At 45.5% G+C, this 15606-nt stretch overlaps 1 protein-coding gene across 2 annotated transcripts; it reads left to right on the plus strand.

Annotated features, from left to right (window-relative positions):
* Window positions 1-46: 46 nt before the first annotated feature.
* On the plus strand, window positions 47-14222 carry LOC129830317 (interferon-related developmental regulator 2-like). Of its 2 annotated transcripts, XM_055892800.1 has the most exons (13): window positions 47-528; window positions 1877-1939; window positions 7363-7479; window positions 7603-7693; window positions 9399-9523; window positions 9874-10031; window positions 10151-10204; window positions 10368-10546; window positions 10762-10870; window positions 11160-11294; window positions 11470-11598; window positions 11780-11872; window positions 13397-14222. In XM_055892800.1, exons 1-13 carry the CDS (start codon window positions 489-491, stop codon window positions 13475-13477), a joined length of 1374 nt encoding a protein of 457 aa, XP_055748775.1. In that variant the 5' UTR covers window positions 47-488; the 3' UTR covers window positions 13478-14222. The 2 variants fall into 2 exon arrangements, with proteins under 2 accessions (XP_055748775.1, XP_055748776.1); XM_055892801.1 differs by lacking the exon at window positions 1877-1939 and having other exon boundaries at window positions 48-528.
* Window positions 14223-15606: the final 1384 nt, after the last annotated feature.

Below are 15606 nucleotides of genomic sequence, written 5' to 3' on the forward strand. Positions count from 1 at the left end.
AATCATCATATGACTACAATACCCAACTTCGCCTACAATATCTAAAAAGAGGTGGAGCATGTCCGGTCTGGAAAGCGGTTACTGAGGAGAAGATGGTGGAATTTGAAACAGTAATGTGCTCGATACTCTGTCCCAAACACTGTGACAAATATTTTCTATCTCAACCTGGCATTAGATATCGGCTACCCGGAGACAATCACAGATAATATATTCTGAAACATTGAAGAAAACGACATTCATCGGGTTGTAAGAGCTCACTCGATGATATTGTCTGCCGTGGTGGCTGAAACGTGGTGCCACTGAAAACACGACGTGGGTGTATTGTTAGTTTGGCTAGCCAAGTTTTGGCTATATTTGTTTTGGAAATCTGGTGTCATCGCACAAACGAAGAACTTGAATATCATCTGGGATTGTGTTCAAAAAGACTGACACCGGTGGTGCCCTGCTGACAATTGGAAGGGAAGTGGTGAAGAAACCTGACTGGCGACATGCCAAGGATTAAAAAAGGGAAACGTGGTTCGAACAAGTGTAAGCTAACTGCTAACCTTTTTTTACCAACACACGATCATGTGTAGTAGAAGGGCTAATATCTTCTATACTGGACAAACTAAGATGGCATAGCTAGTTAGCTAAGTGTTGTGCAACTGACAGAATTGATCAGCATATGGAACAAAGTTACTAGCTATTACAGTATTTTCTTATTGAATGTCAATGTCTTTGATACTAACACATAACGGCTATAAGAAATATCTGTATGCTATGCATTGTTTTATTTTTTGCATTCCTAGCTAGCCAATTTATCTTGCTTTAGCTAACTTGGGTTTGTATAATTTACCACTTGATCATTCAAAGTGACATTACAACATAGTGTAACATAACGTTAGTGGCAAGTCTGCTCTAAAGCTAGACAAGCATGAATGGTAAAAGGCTTGTCCCTGAGATAATTTTTAGCTGGGTTCGTGTCATTCTCTGAAAATGTCTCAAGTGAGGTCATTTGCCTGTGATGGGCCAACACGACTCGAGCCTGGTCCTTTGACCGGCAATGCTGTCACATTTCACACGTTTAGATCGGAATGCGGGACATACAGTTACAATGCTTTTGTGTACTGTGTGTGCGCTTTTCGTTATACCTATTTTGTGCCGACCACATGTTTGCCAGAGCTTGTAGCTATATAACTAGTAGGGCGTTCTGCTCGCTGCCCCTGGTAAATTGTGGTTTGATGTGGGTAGTGCACATCACATGCTGACGCAACACATCCCTGGTGGACTTGGCAGAGATTTCAATTGCGTACTCCTCACGTCCTCGTCTCTTTCTCAAAATCCATTGGAGGAGAAGATCAGAGGGGAAGGACCTCCGGCTTTCTCATCCAATGGATTTTGAGAAGGATATGGAGGGGGAGAAGAGGCGCATGCCATTGGGTGCTTCCCTGTGTCAGATTGCTGAAGCTGAAACTCAGTTTTGCCCGATGTACAGGTGGCCAAATGTCAGTAGTGTGGTGGAAACCTCCAAATTATGGATCATAATGAACTTATGCTCAACTAGAATGCATTAGCTAGCCATCTTCCAAGTAAAATTCAGGTTTATCACAAACACAGACTAATCTCATAGTATATATTACACTTACACACAGAACTCTCCATATGACAATACTAAAGATGGCAGAATTCATCTTATTGATGTTCCATTTATGAGGATTATCAAACTGTAGAAAATGTTCTGACGGGTTTACAGAGAAGACTGTCTGGGGGAAGCAAGAGATACATTTCTGAAAGCAACATGAGGAGGTTTAGTCTCTGTCTAAAAGTCTCTTCCTCCACCCATGGCCAACTTGCTATCCATCCACCCCTCCCCTCTCCACCTGAACCCCTTTTACAGGCTCTCTCCGACATGAGGTTCTACAATTGCAGCTGTCAGCCAAGGGCCCCCTGTCTCTCAAAGGTAACGCAGCAGAGCGCCAACCCCTGGCCTGCTTCAAACCTTATTCCTCATTTGTCACCTGGACCCATTTTATGCCTATGGCCATCTGTCAACTGTTCCTGTTTGACCATCACATCCCAATACTTCCCCATCCACTTAACACCTCTTTACCATTGGACGTCATTGTCACAATTAATATGGTCTTGCATGGCCCATGACGTTACAGGTGTAGTAGCTGCTTTCAACCATTCCTAACTATAGCTGTGTTCAAATACCCATACTAGCATAGTGTATACTACATACTATATACTATTAGTTAATTTTAGTGTACTGTAAACCATCGGTATCATTTCAGTTGAGCGTACTAGCGCTTCGCCTGTCTACCTGGAAGTTGATGCTGTTGCTATGCAACCTCTTGCTAGCTTGTTAGCATTACAAATGACTAGCTAGACATTTTACGATTTCGGGTGTGTTCGTAAATTCAATCTGGAGTGCCAGAGTGCGTTTGTAAATCCAGAGTGTTGTCAGATTGTCTGTTTGTAAATTCAGAGTGTTTTGCTCTCTGGCTGAGGAGTAAGGTTAATCTGAGCTTTCTGACCTCACAGCGGCAGTCAAGCACCCAAGCTAACTGGCTAACGTTGGCTAGCTTGCTAGCTATTTCCAGACACAAATGAGAGAACAGAACTCACTCTGACCACTTTACTCGCCCTAGCAGAGCTGGTTAGATTGTTTGTTATCCAGAGTGTTGGTGACCGTAACTGTGCTGCTGGCAACAATTTAATTACGCTTTCTTTTGCCAACGTTTACTGACATATATTCAATGGGTGTTGAGCGTTCGTAAATTCATCCGTTATTCTGCACTCTGGCACACACAGAAGAGAGTGCTCTGAAATTGGAGTAGATAGCCAGAATTAACAATGTCCATTGAGAACGCACAACGACTATACCACTTAGCTAAGAATGATGTGAATAATCAAGTCAATAAATGTTGGCTAGTTAGATTATAATTAATATACTGCCTGGCAAATTCAAATTATTAGTAAAAGAAAAGTTCAAATGATTTGTAGTCAACTAGCGTTAGGTAACTAGCTAACAACATACCGGTACATATTACTGCTGTAAAGCTATGTGGTTCATAAGGATGGCATAGCTAACAAATTCAGCCAACAACGTGTAACGTAACTAATTTGAAAAGTCATTACTTTATTACATTGCTCAACAGTTTCTTAACATTTGTCATAATTAGTTAAAGCAATGAATTTGTATCCACTCTCTCGTCAGACTTTGGCTGCATCATTTCTGTCGGTTTCTTCAAATCGGAGAATTGTGAAGCCATGGCCATTTGCTGAAGAAATGCATTATGGGCCCTAAAAGCACGGAAATGGTGTCCACTTGCTTGTGTACTTCATATTTTGGCGAATTTAGTACAACATACGGGAACTTTTGGCATACTAACTATATCCATACAATGACCAATTGAGTACTACATACTCAATTTATGTCATGAATAGTGTGGTTAGTATGAGTATTTGAACACAGCTCTTGTCTTCTGGGAGTTGACTGCTGTATGTTTTTCCCTGCCTATCACCTCAGCTGGTCTCATGTCCCAGGATTCGCAGCATTCTCTCCCCCTATGTCCTGCTAACGCTGTATCACCAGATGGATACTCCCAGCTCCACCCTCCCCTCTGCACCCCACCCCTCCCCTGATTGTGATGCCATGTTAGCCAACTCACTGACCTCACTCTTCTCATAGAGGCTTCATTCAGAATGCTGCATGGCACTCTCTCAAAACCATAGCATTACCATTCGTCAGCTTTCCTATCACGTACACCCTGTGTTGTTTTGATGCTCTATGGTTCAGGTTCTTTCCTCAGAGAAATCTGTTTGTAATTCTAGCCATGTTGTGATGTGCCAGAATCTGACTTAGTTTTTTTTAACCTTGAGCAGTCGGGAAGTTGCTTATGAAAAGCCGCGTTAAAGACCCAATTGGCCAAGACTAAGTCTATATGTGGGCACAGGAAGCCCATGCTGGTATGTGAGAGACAGTATGGTCCCCAGTAAGGGGGGGGGGGGGGTGGTTACGACAATGAGGTCCCGCCCTTTCCTCTCACTGGACGTATGGAGAGAAGAGAAGCCCTGCCACTCAAGCGCCTCCCCTTGGCATGACTGAGGTGCACTGCAGTCAGTTGTGGAAACGTTGAGTGATTGCTATGGGCTGACACGTGCATGGTGGTTCGGAACACAGGCACGCACTCCCCAGGGTGGGGTCAAGGTTGCTCACCAGTAAGTCACGTGACTGATAAAGGCCCACTCAGGATCACTAGGAACAGAGTGGTGAGGTGAGTGACACTTATTGAATTAGATCAATGGCAGTCATTGTAGAATAGAAACTAAAATTAATGGACGTGTTTCCTGGAAGGCATTGTTTCTCTGTGGACTTCATAGTAAATGTGGTCATACTATTTTATTTTTAATTGAACCTTTAACTAGACAAGTCAGTTAAGAACCGATTCTTATTTACAATGACGACCTACCCCGGCCAAACCCTAACTCGGACGACGCTGGGCCAATTGTGCGCCGCCCTATGGGACTTCCAATCACGTCCGGTTGTGATACAGCCTGGAATCGAACCACTGTCTGTAGTGATGCCTCTAACACTGAGATGTAGTGCCTTAGACAGCTGCGCCACTCGGGAGCCCATATTATATAAGCCTGGAGGTACTATTATACTATTATATACACTACAGTACTGTTGTCATCAGCTCATGCCTCAAAGTTCCTCCTGTGTTTTTACCCAAGTTATTCTCAGACATGTCATTTTAAAGGCTTCCCCTAGCCCTAGAGCCATTGAACAGGAAGGGGATTGAATCGCTGGATTCCCTCTGTCCAGGTCTGTCAGCCCGGTGAACTTTCCTCCAGTAAAGCTCTCTGATGGGGCAGGCCAGATGACTGGCTGGGCTTGTGGGACAAAGATATAGGTAGAAGTGTGTGGGGGAGGTTGGGCTGTGGGGGGGGGGGGGTCAGCCTGGCCAGAACTGGGTTAGGCTCCCATGCTGGCTCAGGGCTTTCTAATGTTGTCAGGATTACCGTGGGCCAGTCACATAGTCGTTGCAGTGACCCGGACGGTCATTGTGTGGGATGGGGGTCAGGCAGGTCGTGTCAGTGTGACCCAGAGGCTACAACCTCACTGTGGGACATGGAAACTATGGCCTCTTCGGCGAACAGTACTGTAGGAAGAGGTCAGGTCATACCCGTGTCAGGGCCACTGAGGTCATGGATTTCATTGATATCCATAAAGCCCTCCATGGTAGACGAACTGTCAAATCAAGATGGAAAATTACAAGTCAAATGTTATCCAATTTACCAGAAATACTGTTGATTTAATCGAAGCGCATGTACAAGTTGAAAGACTTGTGAGAGCTTGGCCTGAAGAGCCGTTCCTCACTTTGAATTCAGGCAGGAAATCAACATTTGCCCAACAGTTGGTATCTGTAGTATAGCAGTAGACAGTGCAGAACCAGTCAAATGTTAATAATGTAATGGGAGACTATGGTGTTTCTGCCACCTCTCAGGTTAGGGCCACAGTCCGGTAGCTGTGCTACTGGCAGTGCCAGTCGACTCAAATCAAAGGTTATTCACTTATTGCATTCACAGATTTGCAGATGTTATCGCGGGTGCAGCGAAATCCTTGTGCTTCCAGCTCCAACAATGCAGTAAAACCTAGCAACAAAACCCAAAAATACACATAATCCAGAAATATTCTATAAATTACATAGGACGAGCCATGACCAGAACACAGTATATTACGTGTAGTATGTAAACATTGAAGTGAGCAGTGTTCTGTGACTGTATGTACATAGGGCAGTAGTCTCAAGGTTCAGGGCAGGGTACTGGGCGGAGGGCTGCTAGTGTTGACTGCTTGACAGGCTGATGGTCTGGAGATGGAAGCTGCTTCTCAGTCACTCGGTCCCGGCTTTGATGCACCTCTGTCTCCGCCGTCTAGATGTTAGCGGGGTGAACAGGGCTTTGCTCGGTAGCTGAGGTCCTTTTGATCTTCTTGGAGGGCAGGCATTGTGCCTCCGGTGATGCGACGGGCTGACCGTACCACCCTCTGGGGAGCCCTGCGGTTGCGCATGGTGCGATTTGCCGTACCAGGTGGTGATACAGTCTGACGGGATGCTCTCAGTTGTGCATCTGTAGAAGTTTGTGAGGGTCTTAGGGGCCAAGCCAAATGTCTTCAGCCTCCTGAGTTTGAAGAGGCGCTGTTGGGCCTTCTTCACCACACTGTGTGAAGGGACCGTTTCAGGTTGTTAGTGATTAGCACACCGTGAAACTTGAAGATTTTGACCCTCTCCGCTGCGGCCCCGTCGATGTGGATAGGAGCTTGCTTTCTGCTGTCTCCTGTAGTCCACAATCCTTCATTTTGTTGAGGGTGAGGTTATTGTCCTTCCACCAGTCTGCCAGGGCTCTCATCTACTCCCTGTAGGCAGTCTCGTCGTTGTTGGTCACCAGGCCTACCACTGTTGTGTCGTCAGCAAACTTGATGGTTTTGTTTGAGAAGTGCGTGGCTACGCGGTCATGGGTGAACAGGGTGTACAGGAGGGGGGCTGAACACACCACCCTTGTGGACACGCCACCCTTGTGGGGCATCTGTGTTGGGGATCAGTGTGGTTGCCTACCTTCACCACTTGGTGTCAGACCGTCAGAAAGTCCAGGACCCAGTTGCACAGGGAGGGGTTCAGACCCAGGGCCCTGAGCTTAGTGATTAGCTTGGAAGGTACTGTGGTGTTGAAGGCTGAGCTCTGGTCAATGAACAGCATTCTTACATAGGTATTTCTCTTGTCCAAGTGGGATAGGGCAGTATGCAGTGAAATGGCGGTTTCATAAACTGGTTTGGGAATCAGTCAGCCCTGGGCATGTTAGAGGTGGGTCACAAGTTATGAGAATGCATCTATAATCATACAATTATTTCTTAGTTTGGGCCTATGGAGGACGATTTGGGTCACGGGTGGACGGTTAGTTTCTCATTGGTATCAAGCTGAAAAAGTTTAAGAATCCCTGGTCTAGGGTGTAAGGAGGTGTTTATGGTCCCTAACTCGCCTCTCAAAGCACTTCATAGTGACGGACGTGAGTGGTGCGGGGCGATAGTCAATTAGTTCAGTTACCTTCGCTTTGTTGGGCGCAGGAACAACGCGACCAGCATTCCCAGTTTAGCTACGTGGATGTGCTCGTGTCAGCACCGGGGGCAGAATAGACCCTTCTCTCTATAAGGAGCGGTTCCTGGGATATCATTACTGACGGACACCAACAGCTGAGCCACTGACAGGCGTGGTTCACTTCGAGCTCACTCTTCTTCTCCCCTCCCCTGCCCCCCTCCGGTCCCTCTGTCCTGCTCTCACTTCCTCTCCTCTCTGTCCTCAATTCTTTCTCTCGTTCTCGTAGGCGGGAGGAATGGGGTGAAGGGTGAGTCGGGTGCCAGTGATGATGAGCTGGCGTCTGACGTGCTCAGTCACTACAGCAGCGCCAGCGAGAGCGCCTCGGTCGTGGACGAGGCCACTGGTGGGTACACACACACACACACACACACACACACACACACACACACACACACACACACACACACACACACACACACACACACACAGGGGACAGCATCATTGCCTTGTATCTTGTCCACCACAGGGGGAGGTGGTGAACCAGTAGATGAACAGACTGCCCAGGAGGAGACGGAGGACAAGCTGAAACAATGCATAGATAACCTGATGGACAAAAGGTGGGTGTCACAGGATTTGATGTTTTTACGAAAGGACTTATTGTACACATTCTAACGGCACAAAAAACGAAAGCCACCGATGTTGCTAGTACTTGTCTAAATGGACATTAGGAACATGCGGTGCCTTCAGAAAGTATTCAAACCTCTTGACTTTTTCCACGTTTTGTCGTTAAAGCCTGAATTTGAAATTTATTTAATTTACCTTGTTTGCCATTGGCCTGCACACAATACTATCCCGTAATGTCAAAGTGGAATTATGTTTACAAAAAAAAAAAAAAAAAAATGTAATGTCTTGAGTCAATAAGTATTCAACCTTTTTGTTATGGCAAACCTAAATAAGTTCAGGAGTAAACATGTGCTTCAAGTCACATAAGTTGCATGGACTCACTCTGTGTGCAATAATAGTGTTTAACATGATTTTTGAATGACTACCTCATCTCTGTACCGCACACATACAATTATCTGTAAGGTCCCTCGGTCGAGCAGTGAATTTCAAAAATAGATTCAACAACAAAGAACAGGGAGGTTTTCCAATGCCTCGCAAAGAAGGGCACCTATTGGTAGATGGGTACAAATATATATTTTTTTAAAGCAGACATTGAATATCCATTTGAGCATGGTGAAGTTATTAATTACACTTTGGAGGGTGTATCAATACACCCAGTCACTACAAAGACGCAGGCGTCCTTCCTAACTCAGTTGCCGGAGAGGAAGAAAACCTCTCAGGGATTTCACCATGAGGCCAATGGTGACTTTAAAACAGTTGAAAGGCTGTGATGGGAGAACAGGATGGATCAACAACATTGTAGTTACTCCACAGTACTAACCTAATTGACAGAGTGAAAAGAAGGAAGCCTGTATAGAATAAAAAATATTACAAAACATGCATCCTGTTTGCAATAAGACACTAAAATAAAACTGTAAAAAATGTAGCACGGAAATTGACTTTGTCCTGAACATAAAGCATTATGTTTGGGGCAAACACAACACATCAGCGTGGTGGTGGCTGCATGGTGTTATGGGTATGCTCGTCATTGGCAAGGACTAAGGAGGTTTTAGGATAAAAAGAAACGGAATGGAGCTAGGCACAGGTAAAATTCTAGCGGAAAACCTGGTTGTCTGTTGCTTTCCAACAGACACCAGGAGACAAATTCACCTTTCCACAGGACAGTAACCTAGGACACAAGGCCAAATGTACACTGGAGTTGCTTACTAAGACGACATTGAGTGTTTTTGAGTGGCCTAGTTACAGTTTGGACTTAAATCGGCTTGAAAATCGATGGCAAAACTTGAAAATGGAGGTCTAGTAATGATCAACAAACAACGTGAGAGCTTAAAGAATTTTAAAGCTAATGTGCAAATATTGTACAGTCCAGGTGTGCAAAGCTCTTAGACTTACCCAGATAGACTCACAGCTGTAATCACTGCCAAATGTGATTCTGACATGTATTGACTCAGGGGGTTGAATACTTATCTAATCAATAGATTATTATTTTTTATTTTTTTACAAATCTTCCAATGAGAGAGTATTTTGTGTAGATCGTTGACAAAAAAAATGACAAGTCCATTTTAATCCCACTCTGTAAAAAGTCAAGTGGTGCGAATACTTCCAACGATGGTGTACGAGTTGTCCTCTCGTAACGACAGCATTAGGCAGAGATGTGTAGAGACGTACTGACGTTGTTCTTCCTCCCGTCCCGCTCAGTGCAAAGACGCGCCTGGCAGCCCTAAGCTCTCTGGGAGGGGCCTTTTCCTCCAAGCTGCTCTATGACTTCCTGATAGAGCGGCGCCTCACCGTCAGCGACTGCCTGGAGAGGTGCCTGCGCAAGGGTGAGACACCACAGCACTGTGTGTGGGTTGTGGTCTATGAATTACGGTGGTAAATATAGTCAAACGTACATCACTTTAGGTGGTGCTGGCCTGAGTAAACACTTGAAAAGATGATTAGGACTTGCTCTACCATACATTTTATTTGGCTTGAAATGTAACTATTTCTATCCAAAAATGGACCTTCATCGAGTCTGAATTTAGGCTCAACGAATTCAGTTAATCTTCTGTTTGACCAAGTCCTGCGATAGCCCGACTTCTCTTGTCGAGCTTGTAAAATGGGATCTTACCCCTCCACCCTTTTCCATCCCTCTACTCTGTTTCTGTCCCTTCTCTCCGTCCTTCTCTCTCAGGTGGTGGAGAGGAGCAGGCTGCAGCGGCCACAGTGTGTGCCCAGCTGTGTGTGCAGCTCGGCGGGGGGGACGAGGGCGAGGAGGGTTTCAAGATCCTCCGGCCCGTCCTCAGCGCCATCATGATTGACGGCTGTGCCAGTGTGGCCGCCCGCCAGAGTGTGAGTGTCACCATTGGCCTTCGTCACACTCCTGTTGTCGACGGCTGTCTTTCCACTAAGAGTGCCTTCTTTGTAAGTCGGCGTTTTTTAAAAGTTGTTCATCCCTCTTCCTCTTGCAGTGTGCCCGAGCGCTGGGTATGTGCTGCTACGTTTCTGCTGCGGAAGACGGAGAGGTGAGATTCTCTAGAAATCCTTCTCATTCTATTTCTCTGTAGCTGGAAAAGAGATGTAGTATGGAAAATCAAGATCCAGAAATGGAGTCTGAATGCATGGTTAATTCTCTCTCTCTCGCTTTTTGTCTCTGTCATTATTTTTTCCTCTCTCCCTCTGTGGCAGGACTTGGTGAAATCCATGAGTCACCTGGAGAGTGTGTTCACCATGTCGTACCCCAACCGCGAGGGCACCCTGCCCACCCCCAATGCCGGTGCCCCTGGGCTCCACAGCGCCGCCCTGCATGCCTGGGCCCTGCTCGTCACCCTCTGCCCCGCCTCCCGCCTCACTGTGCTGCTGGACCTGTGAGTGACACACACAGACCGACAGGGGCTGCGTCTCAAATGACACCCCCCGTTCCCCATTTAGTGCCGTAGTCCTGCCCTGCATATTTGACTAAAGAAGTGGACTGTATGGCCACGACATGGGGAATAGGGTGCTATTTGAGACACAACCGGGATCTGAATATATAACCTGCCACATTGCTCAGCTCACGTCCTCGGTCTCCTCTTGTGCGCAGACATCTACCCAAGCTACAGGCCTGCCTGGAGAGCAGCGACGTGAACTACAGGATAGCTGTGGGGATGACCATAGCCTTGCTGGTTGAACTGGGAAGAGATATAGACAGGGTATGTTTTGCCTAATGAACAACCAGGGGCTGTATGTATCAAGCATCTGAGTAGGAGTGGTGATTTAGGATCAGTTTTGCCTTCTAGATCACAATGAATAGGATTACATGGGGGGGGGGGGGGGGGGGGGGGGGCTGATCTAGGATCCGCACTGACGTTCTCTGACACTTTGTGAATACAGACCCTGGTTCTACTCGCTCGGCAGCTCAAACACAATATGGAGGCAATGTAGAGCCCGTGGAGAGGAAGTGGGGGAAATATCCCCGCTGATCCTTGTTTTTCTGTGCAGGAATTTGAGTTTGAAGACAGCGACACGCTGTGCGAGTGCCTGAAGGGCCTGGCCACCGACGGGAACAAGCACCGTGCCAAGAACGACAGGCGGAAACAGCGCACCATATTCAGAGAGGTGTTACATTACATAGAGGTGAGGGACCCCGAGTCACCCTGAGAACGTTAACCGGTGCAAGGTTCTAACATTGCTCGAGGGTTTTTAAATCACACCAGACCAGTCACTGTAACTGGAGACCATTGGTCAGACAGTGAGAGAAATGTGTAATGTTGGATTTTTTTGAATGCCATTTTTGCCCAACGTGGTGCAGAATGAGGACTTCTCCGAGGAGAACATCCGCTTTGGTGTGGAGGGCATCTACATCGACAGCTGGATGCGCAGGAGGGTCTACGACGCCTTCAAAGAGGTGCTGGAGTCTGGAGTGAGACACCATCTTCAGGTTTGATCAAACGTCTAGGTCTATACCTGTGTTGGTAGGATATCTTTGCTATAAAGAGACTATCTCTGCAACCAGAATGTTCTAATCAAGTCTTTCTGGAAGGTTTGTGATGCTTGCTTGCCTCCTTATTTATCCTTTGGAAATGGCTAGTTTTAAATTGTGTGTCTGGTCTTGTCTCTAGTTTAACCCGCTGCTGAGGGACATATTTGGCCTGGGACCCCCCCAGATACTGGACTCGTCTGTCAAATCCAGCAAGATCTCCCGTTTCGAGAAGGTGACCCCCATGGCCTATGACTGTTTCCAAACACACCTCCCACCAGCACATAACCCTTTGTCATGAAACCACGACCACTGACAAATACCCACTTCACCTGACACATACCTGTTCAACAACCACATGGTGCATTTCATGTGAGATCTCCACTGTCTAATTATACTGAACAAATACACTGCTCAAAAAAATAAAGGGAACACTTAAACAACACAATGTAACTCCAAGTCAATCACACTTCTGTGAAATCAAACTGTCCACTTAGGAAGCAACACTGATTGACAATAAATTTCACATGCTGTTGTGCAAATGGAATAGACAAAAGGTGGAAATTATAGGCAATTAGCAAGACACCCCCCAAAACAGGAGTGATTCTGCAGGTGGTGACCACAGACCACTTCTCAGTTCCTATGCTTCCTGGCTGATGTTTTAGTCTATTCCATTTGCACAACAGCATGTGAAATTTATTGTCAAACAGTGTTGCTTCCTAAGTGGACAGTTTGATTTCACAGAAGTGTGATTGACTTGGAGTTACATTGTGTTGTTTAAGTGTTCCCTTTATTTTTTTGAGCAGTGTATATCAACTTAGCATGCGACAATTTCAAAGGTTTTACTGAGTTACAGTTCATTTAAGGAAAATCAATCAATTGAAATGAGTTCATTAGGCTCTAATCTATGGATCTCACATGACTGGGCAGGGGTGCAGCCAAGTGGGTGGGCCTTGGAGGGCATAGGCCCACCCACTTAGCAGCCAGCCCACTCATTGGGGAGCCAGGCTTAGCAAATCAGAATGGGTTTTCCCCCACAAAATAGCTTTATTACAGACATAAATACTGTTGAGAAGCCCCTCACTGACGATCCACTACATGAAGAAGCTGGATGTGGAGGTCCTGGGCTGGTGTGGTTACACGTGCTCTGCAGTTGTGAGGCCGGTTGGACATACTGCTAAATTCTCTAAAACGACGTTGGAGGAAGCTTATGGTAGAGAAATGAACATTCAATTCTCTGGCACCAACTCTGTGGGACATTCCTGCAGTGAGCATGCCAATTGAAAATCTGTGGCATTGTGTTGTGACAAAACTAAATTTTAAAGTGGCCTTTTATTGTCTCCAGCACAAGGTGCACCTGTGTAATGATCATGGTGTTTAATCAGCTTATTTATAGGCCACACCGGTCAGGTAGAAAGATTATCTTGGCAAAGGAGAAAGGCCCACTAACAGGGATGTAAATAAATAAATACATATGTTTGCATAAAATTTAAGAGAAATAAGCTTTTTAGCGAATGGAAAATGTCAGGGATTTTTTATTTCAGCTCATGAAACATGGGACCAACACTTTACATTTTGCGTTTTATTTTTGTTTAGTGTAAATGATTGTTGGTTAAACAAAATGTACTGGTCCGTTTTGATTTAGCAGTACCATGAAATGTTATGAGTTTGCCTAGTCTTCACAGGACTGCCCTCCATATTGGCATTCTTTATTTTGAAGGGTGTAAGTCTAACCTGTTGATTTATTTTCCTCTCACAGCATCTGTTCAACTCTGCGGCATTCAAAGCCAGGACTAAACTAAGGAACAAAGTGAGGGACAAGAGAGCAGATGTGATGTGAGGAATTGATGGAACGTGCCGTAGCCATATAGGACGAAGACCGAGGAGAAGAATACTGGGGTGTATTCATTGAAGCGAAAGGTCTGGAATGTTGGAGACCAATGTGATGAATAGAGCTGACATGATTTCCTATACAAAATGACAGACAATCATGTCTGTTCTACACAGTACATTTCTATAGTGAACCTTCTGTAACGTTGCACCCTCCTTCCTGTACAGCCCCCTGGCCCAAATTGTCATCATGCCCCCTACCCTTCGTCTCACAGGACCCAGTGGCTGCTGCCAAACCAGGGACTTGGCAGACAATGCAAACGTGTGTTTTCATTTAATTTAACACCACAATAAAACTGACCTATGAGATGCCTGAAAAAAAAAAAAAGGTTGTTTATTGTACCCTTTTTAAAATTAATATTTTGGATGAACATCTAAACCTTTTTTGGTCATGTATTTTACTTTCTAATTTATTGAAAGTGGGAGAACAGTATGATTTTTAAAGTAAGTTATTTTTAGACTTCAAATATGGGAAGAAGACTAAGAGAATTAAGGTGTCATTTTTCATGTATATTTTTATGCAGGTTGGTTGTGCATAATAATGCATATGTATATACAAATGCATATGTATGTATTCAAGGAGTGCATTGAACAATGGAGATGTATTTTGACAAGCAATGCTATGTAATAACCCAAAGGGTTAGGCAAATTAATTGATTATGGATAAATGAAATGTAATAAACACTCACACCAAGGCTGTATCTGTTCATTATTTTCCTTAAGTGGGTTTAAAAAAATATATATTTGAATGTTCACATTGTAATGCAGATACCAAAGGCAAGGCATGAAAAGGTACCAATTAAACTCAGCAAAAAAAGAAACGTCCTCTCACTGTCAACTGTTTATTTTCAGCAAACTTAACATGTGTAAATATTTGTATGAACATAAGATTCAGCAATTGAGACAAACTCAACAAGTTCCACAAATGTGACTAACAGAAATTGAATAATGTGTCCCTGAACAAAGGGGGGGTCAAAAGTAACAGTCAGTATCTGGTGTGGCCAACAGCTGTATTAAGTACTGCAGTGCATCTCCTCATGGACTTTGCCAATTCTTCCTGTGAGATGTTACCCCACTCTTCCACCAAGGCACCTGCAAGTTCCCAGTACATTTCTGGGGGAAATGGCCCTAGTCCTCACCAACAGATCCAGACGTGCTCAATGGGATTGAGATCCGGGCTCTTCGCTGGCCATGGCAGAACACTGAAATTCCTGTCTTGCAGGAAATCATGCACAGAACGAGCAGTATGGCTGGTGGCATTGTCATGGAGGGTAATGTCAGGATGAGCCTGCAGGAAGGGTACCACATGAGGGAGGAGGAGGTCTTCCCTGTAACGCACGGTTTTGAGATTGCCTGCAATGACGAGCTCAGTCCGATGATGCTGTGACACACTGCCCCAGACCACTTCCAAATTGATCCCGCTCCAGAGTACAGTCCTCGGTGTAACGCTCATTCCTTCGAAGATAAACGCGAATCCGACCATCACCCCTGGTGAGACAAAACCGTGACTCGTGTGAGAGCACTTTTTGCCAGTCCTGTCTGGTCTAGCGATAGTGGGTTTGTGCCCATAGGTGACGTTGCAGGTGATGTCTGGTGAGGACCTTGCTTGCAACAGGCCTACAAGCCCTCAGTCCAGCCTCTCAGCCTACAGTCTGACAGTCTGAGCACTGATGGAGGCATTGTGCATTCCTGGTGTAACTCGGGCTGTTGTTGCCATCCTGTACCTGTCCCGCAGGTGTAATGTTCGGATGTACTGATCCTGTGCAGGTGTTACACGTGGTCTGCCACTGCGAGGACGATCAGCTGTCCGTCCGGTCTCCCTGTAGCGCTGTCTTAGGCGTCTCACAGTAAGGACATTGCAATTTATTGCCCTGGCCACATCTGCAGTCCTCAGGCCTCCTTGCAGCATGCATAAGGCACGTTCACGCAGATGAGCAGGGACTCTGGGCATCTTTCTTTTGAAGTTTTTCTAGAGTCAGTAGACAAGCCTCTTTAGTGTCCTAAGTTTTCATAACTGTGACCTTAATTGCCTACCATCTGTAAGCTGTTAGTGTCTTAACAACCGTTCCACAGGTGCAT

This window comes from Salvelinus fontinalis, chromosome 31, assembly GCF_029448725.1.
Source record: "Salvelinus fontinalis isolate EN_2023a chromosome 31, ASM2944872v1, whole genome shotgun sequence".
In the NCBI taxonomy this organism is placed as follows: Eukaryota; Metazoa; Chordata; class Actinopteri; order Salmoniformes; family Salmonidae; genus Salvelinus; species Salvelinus fontinalis.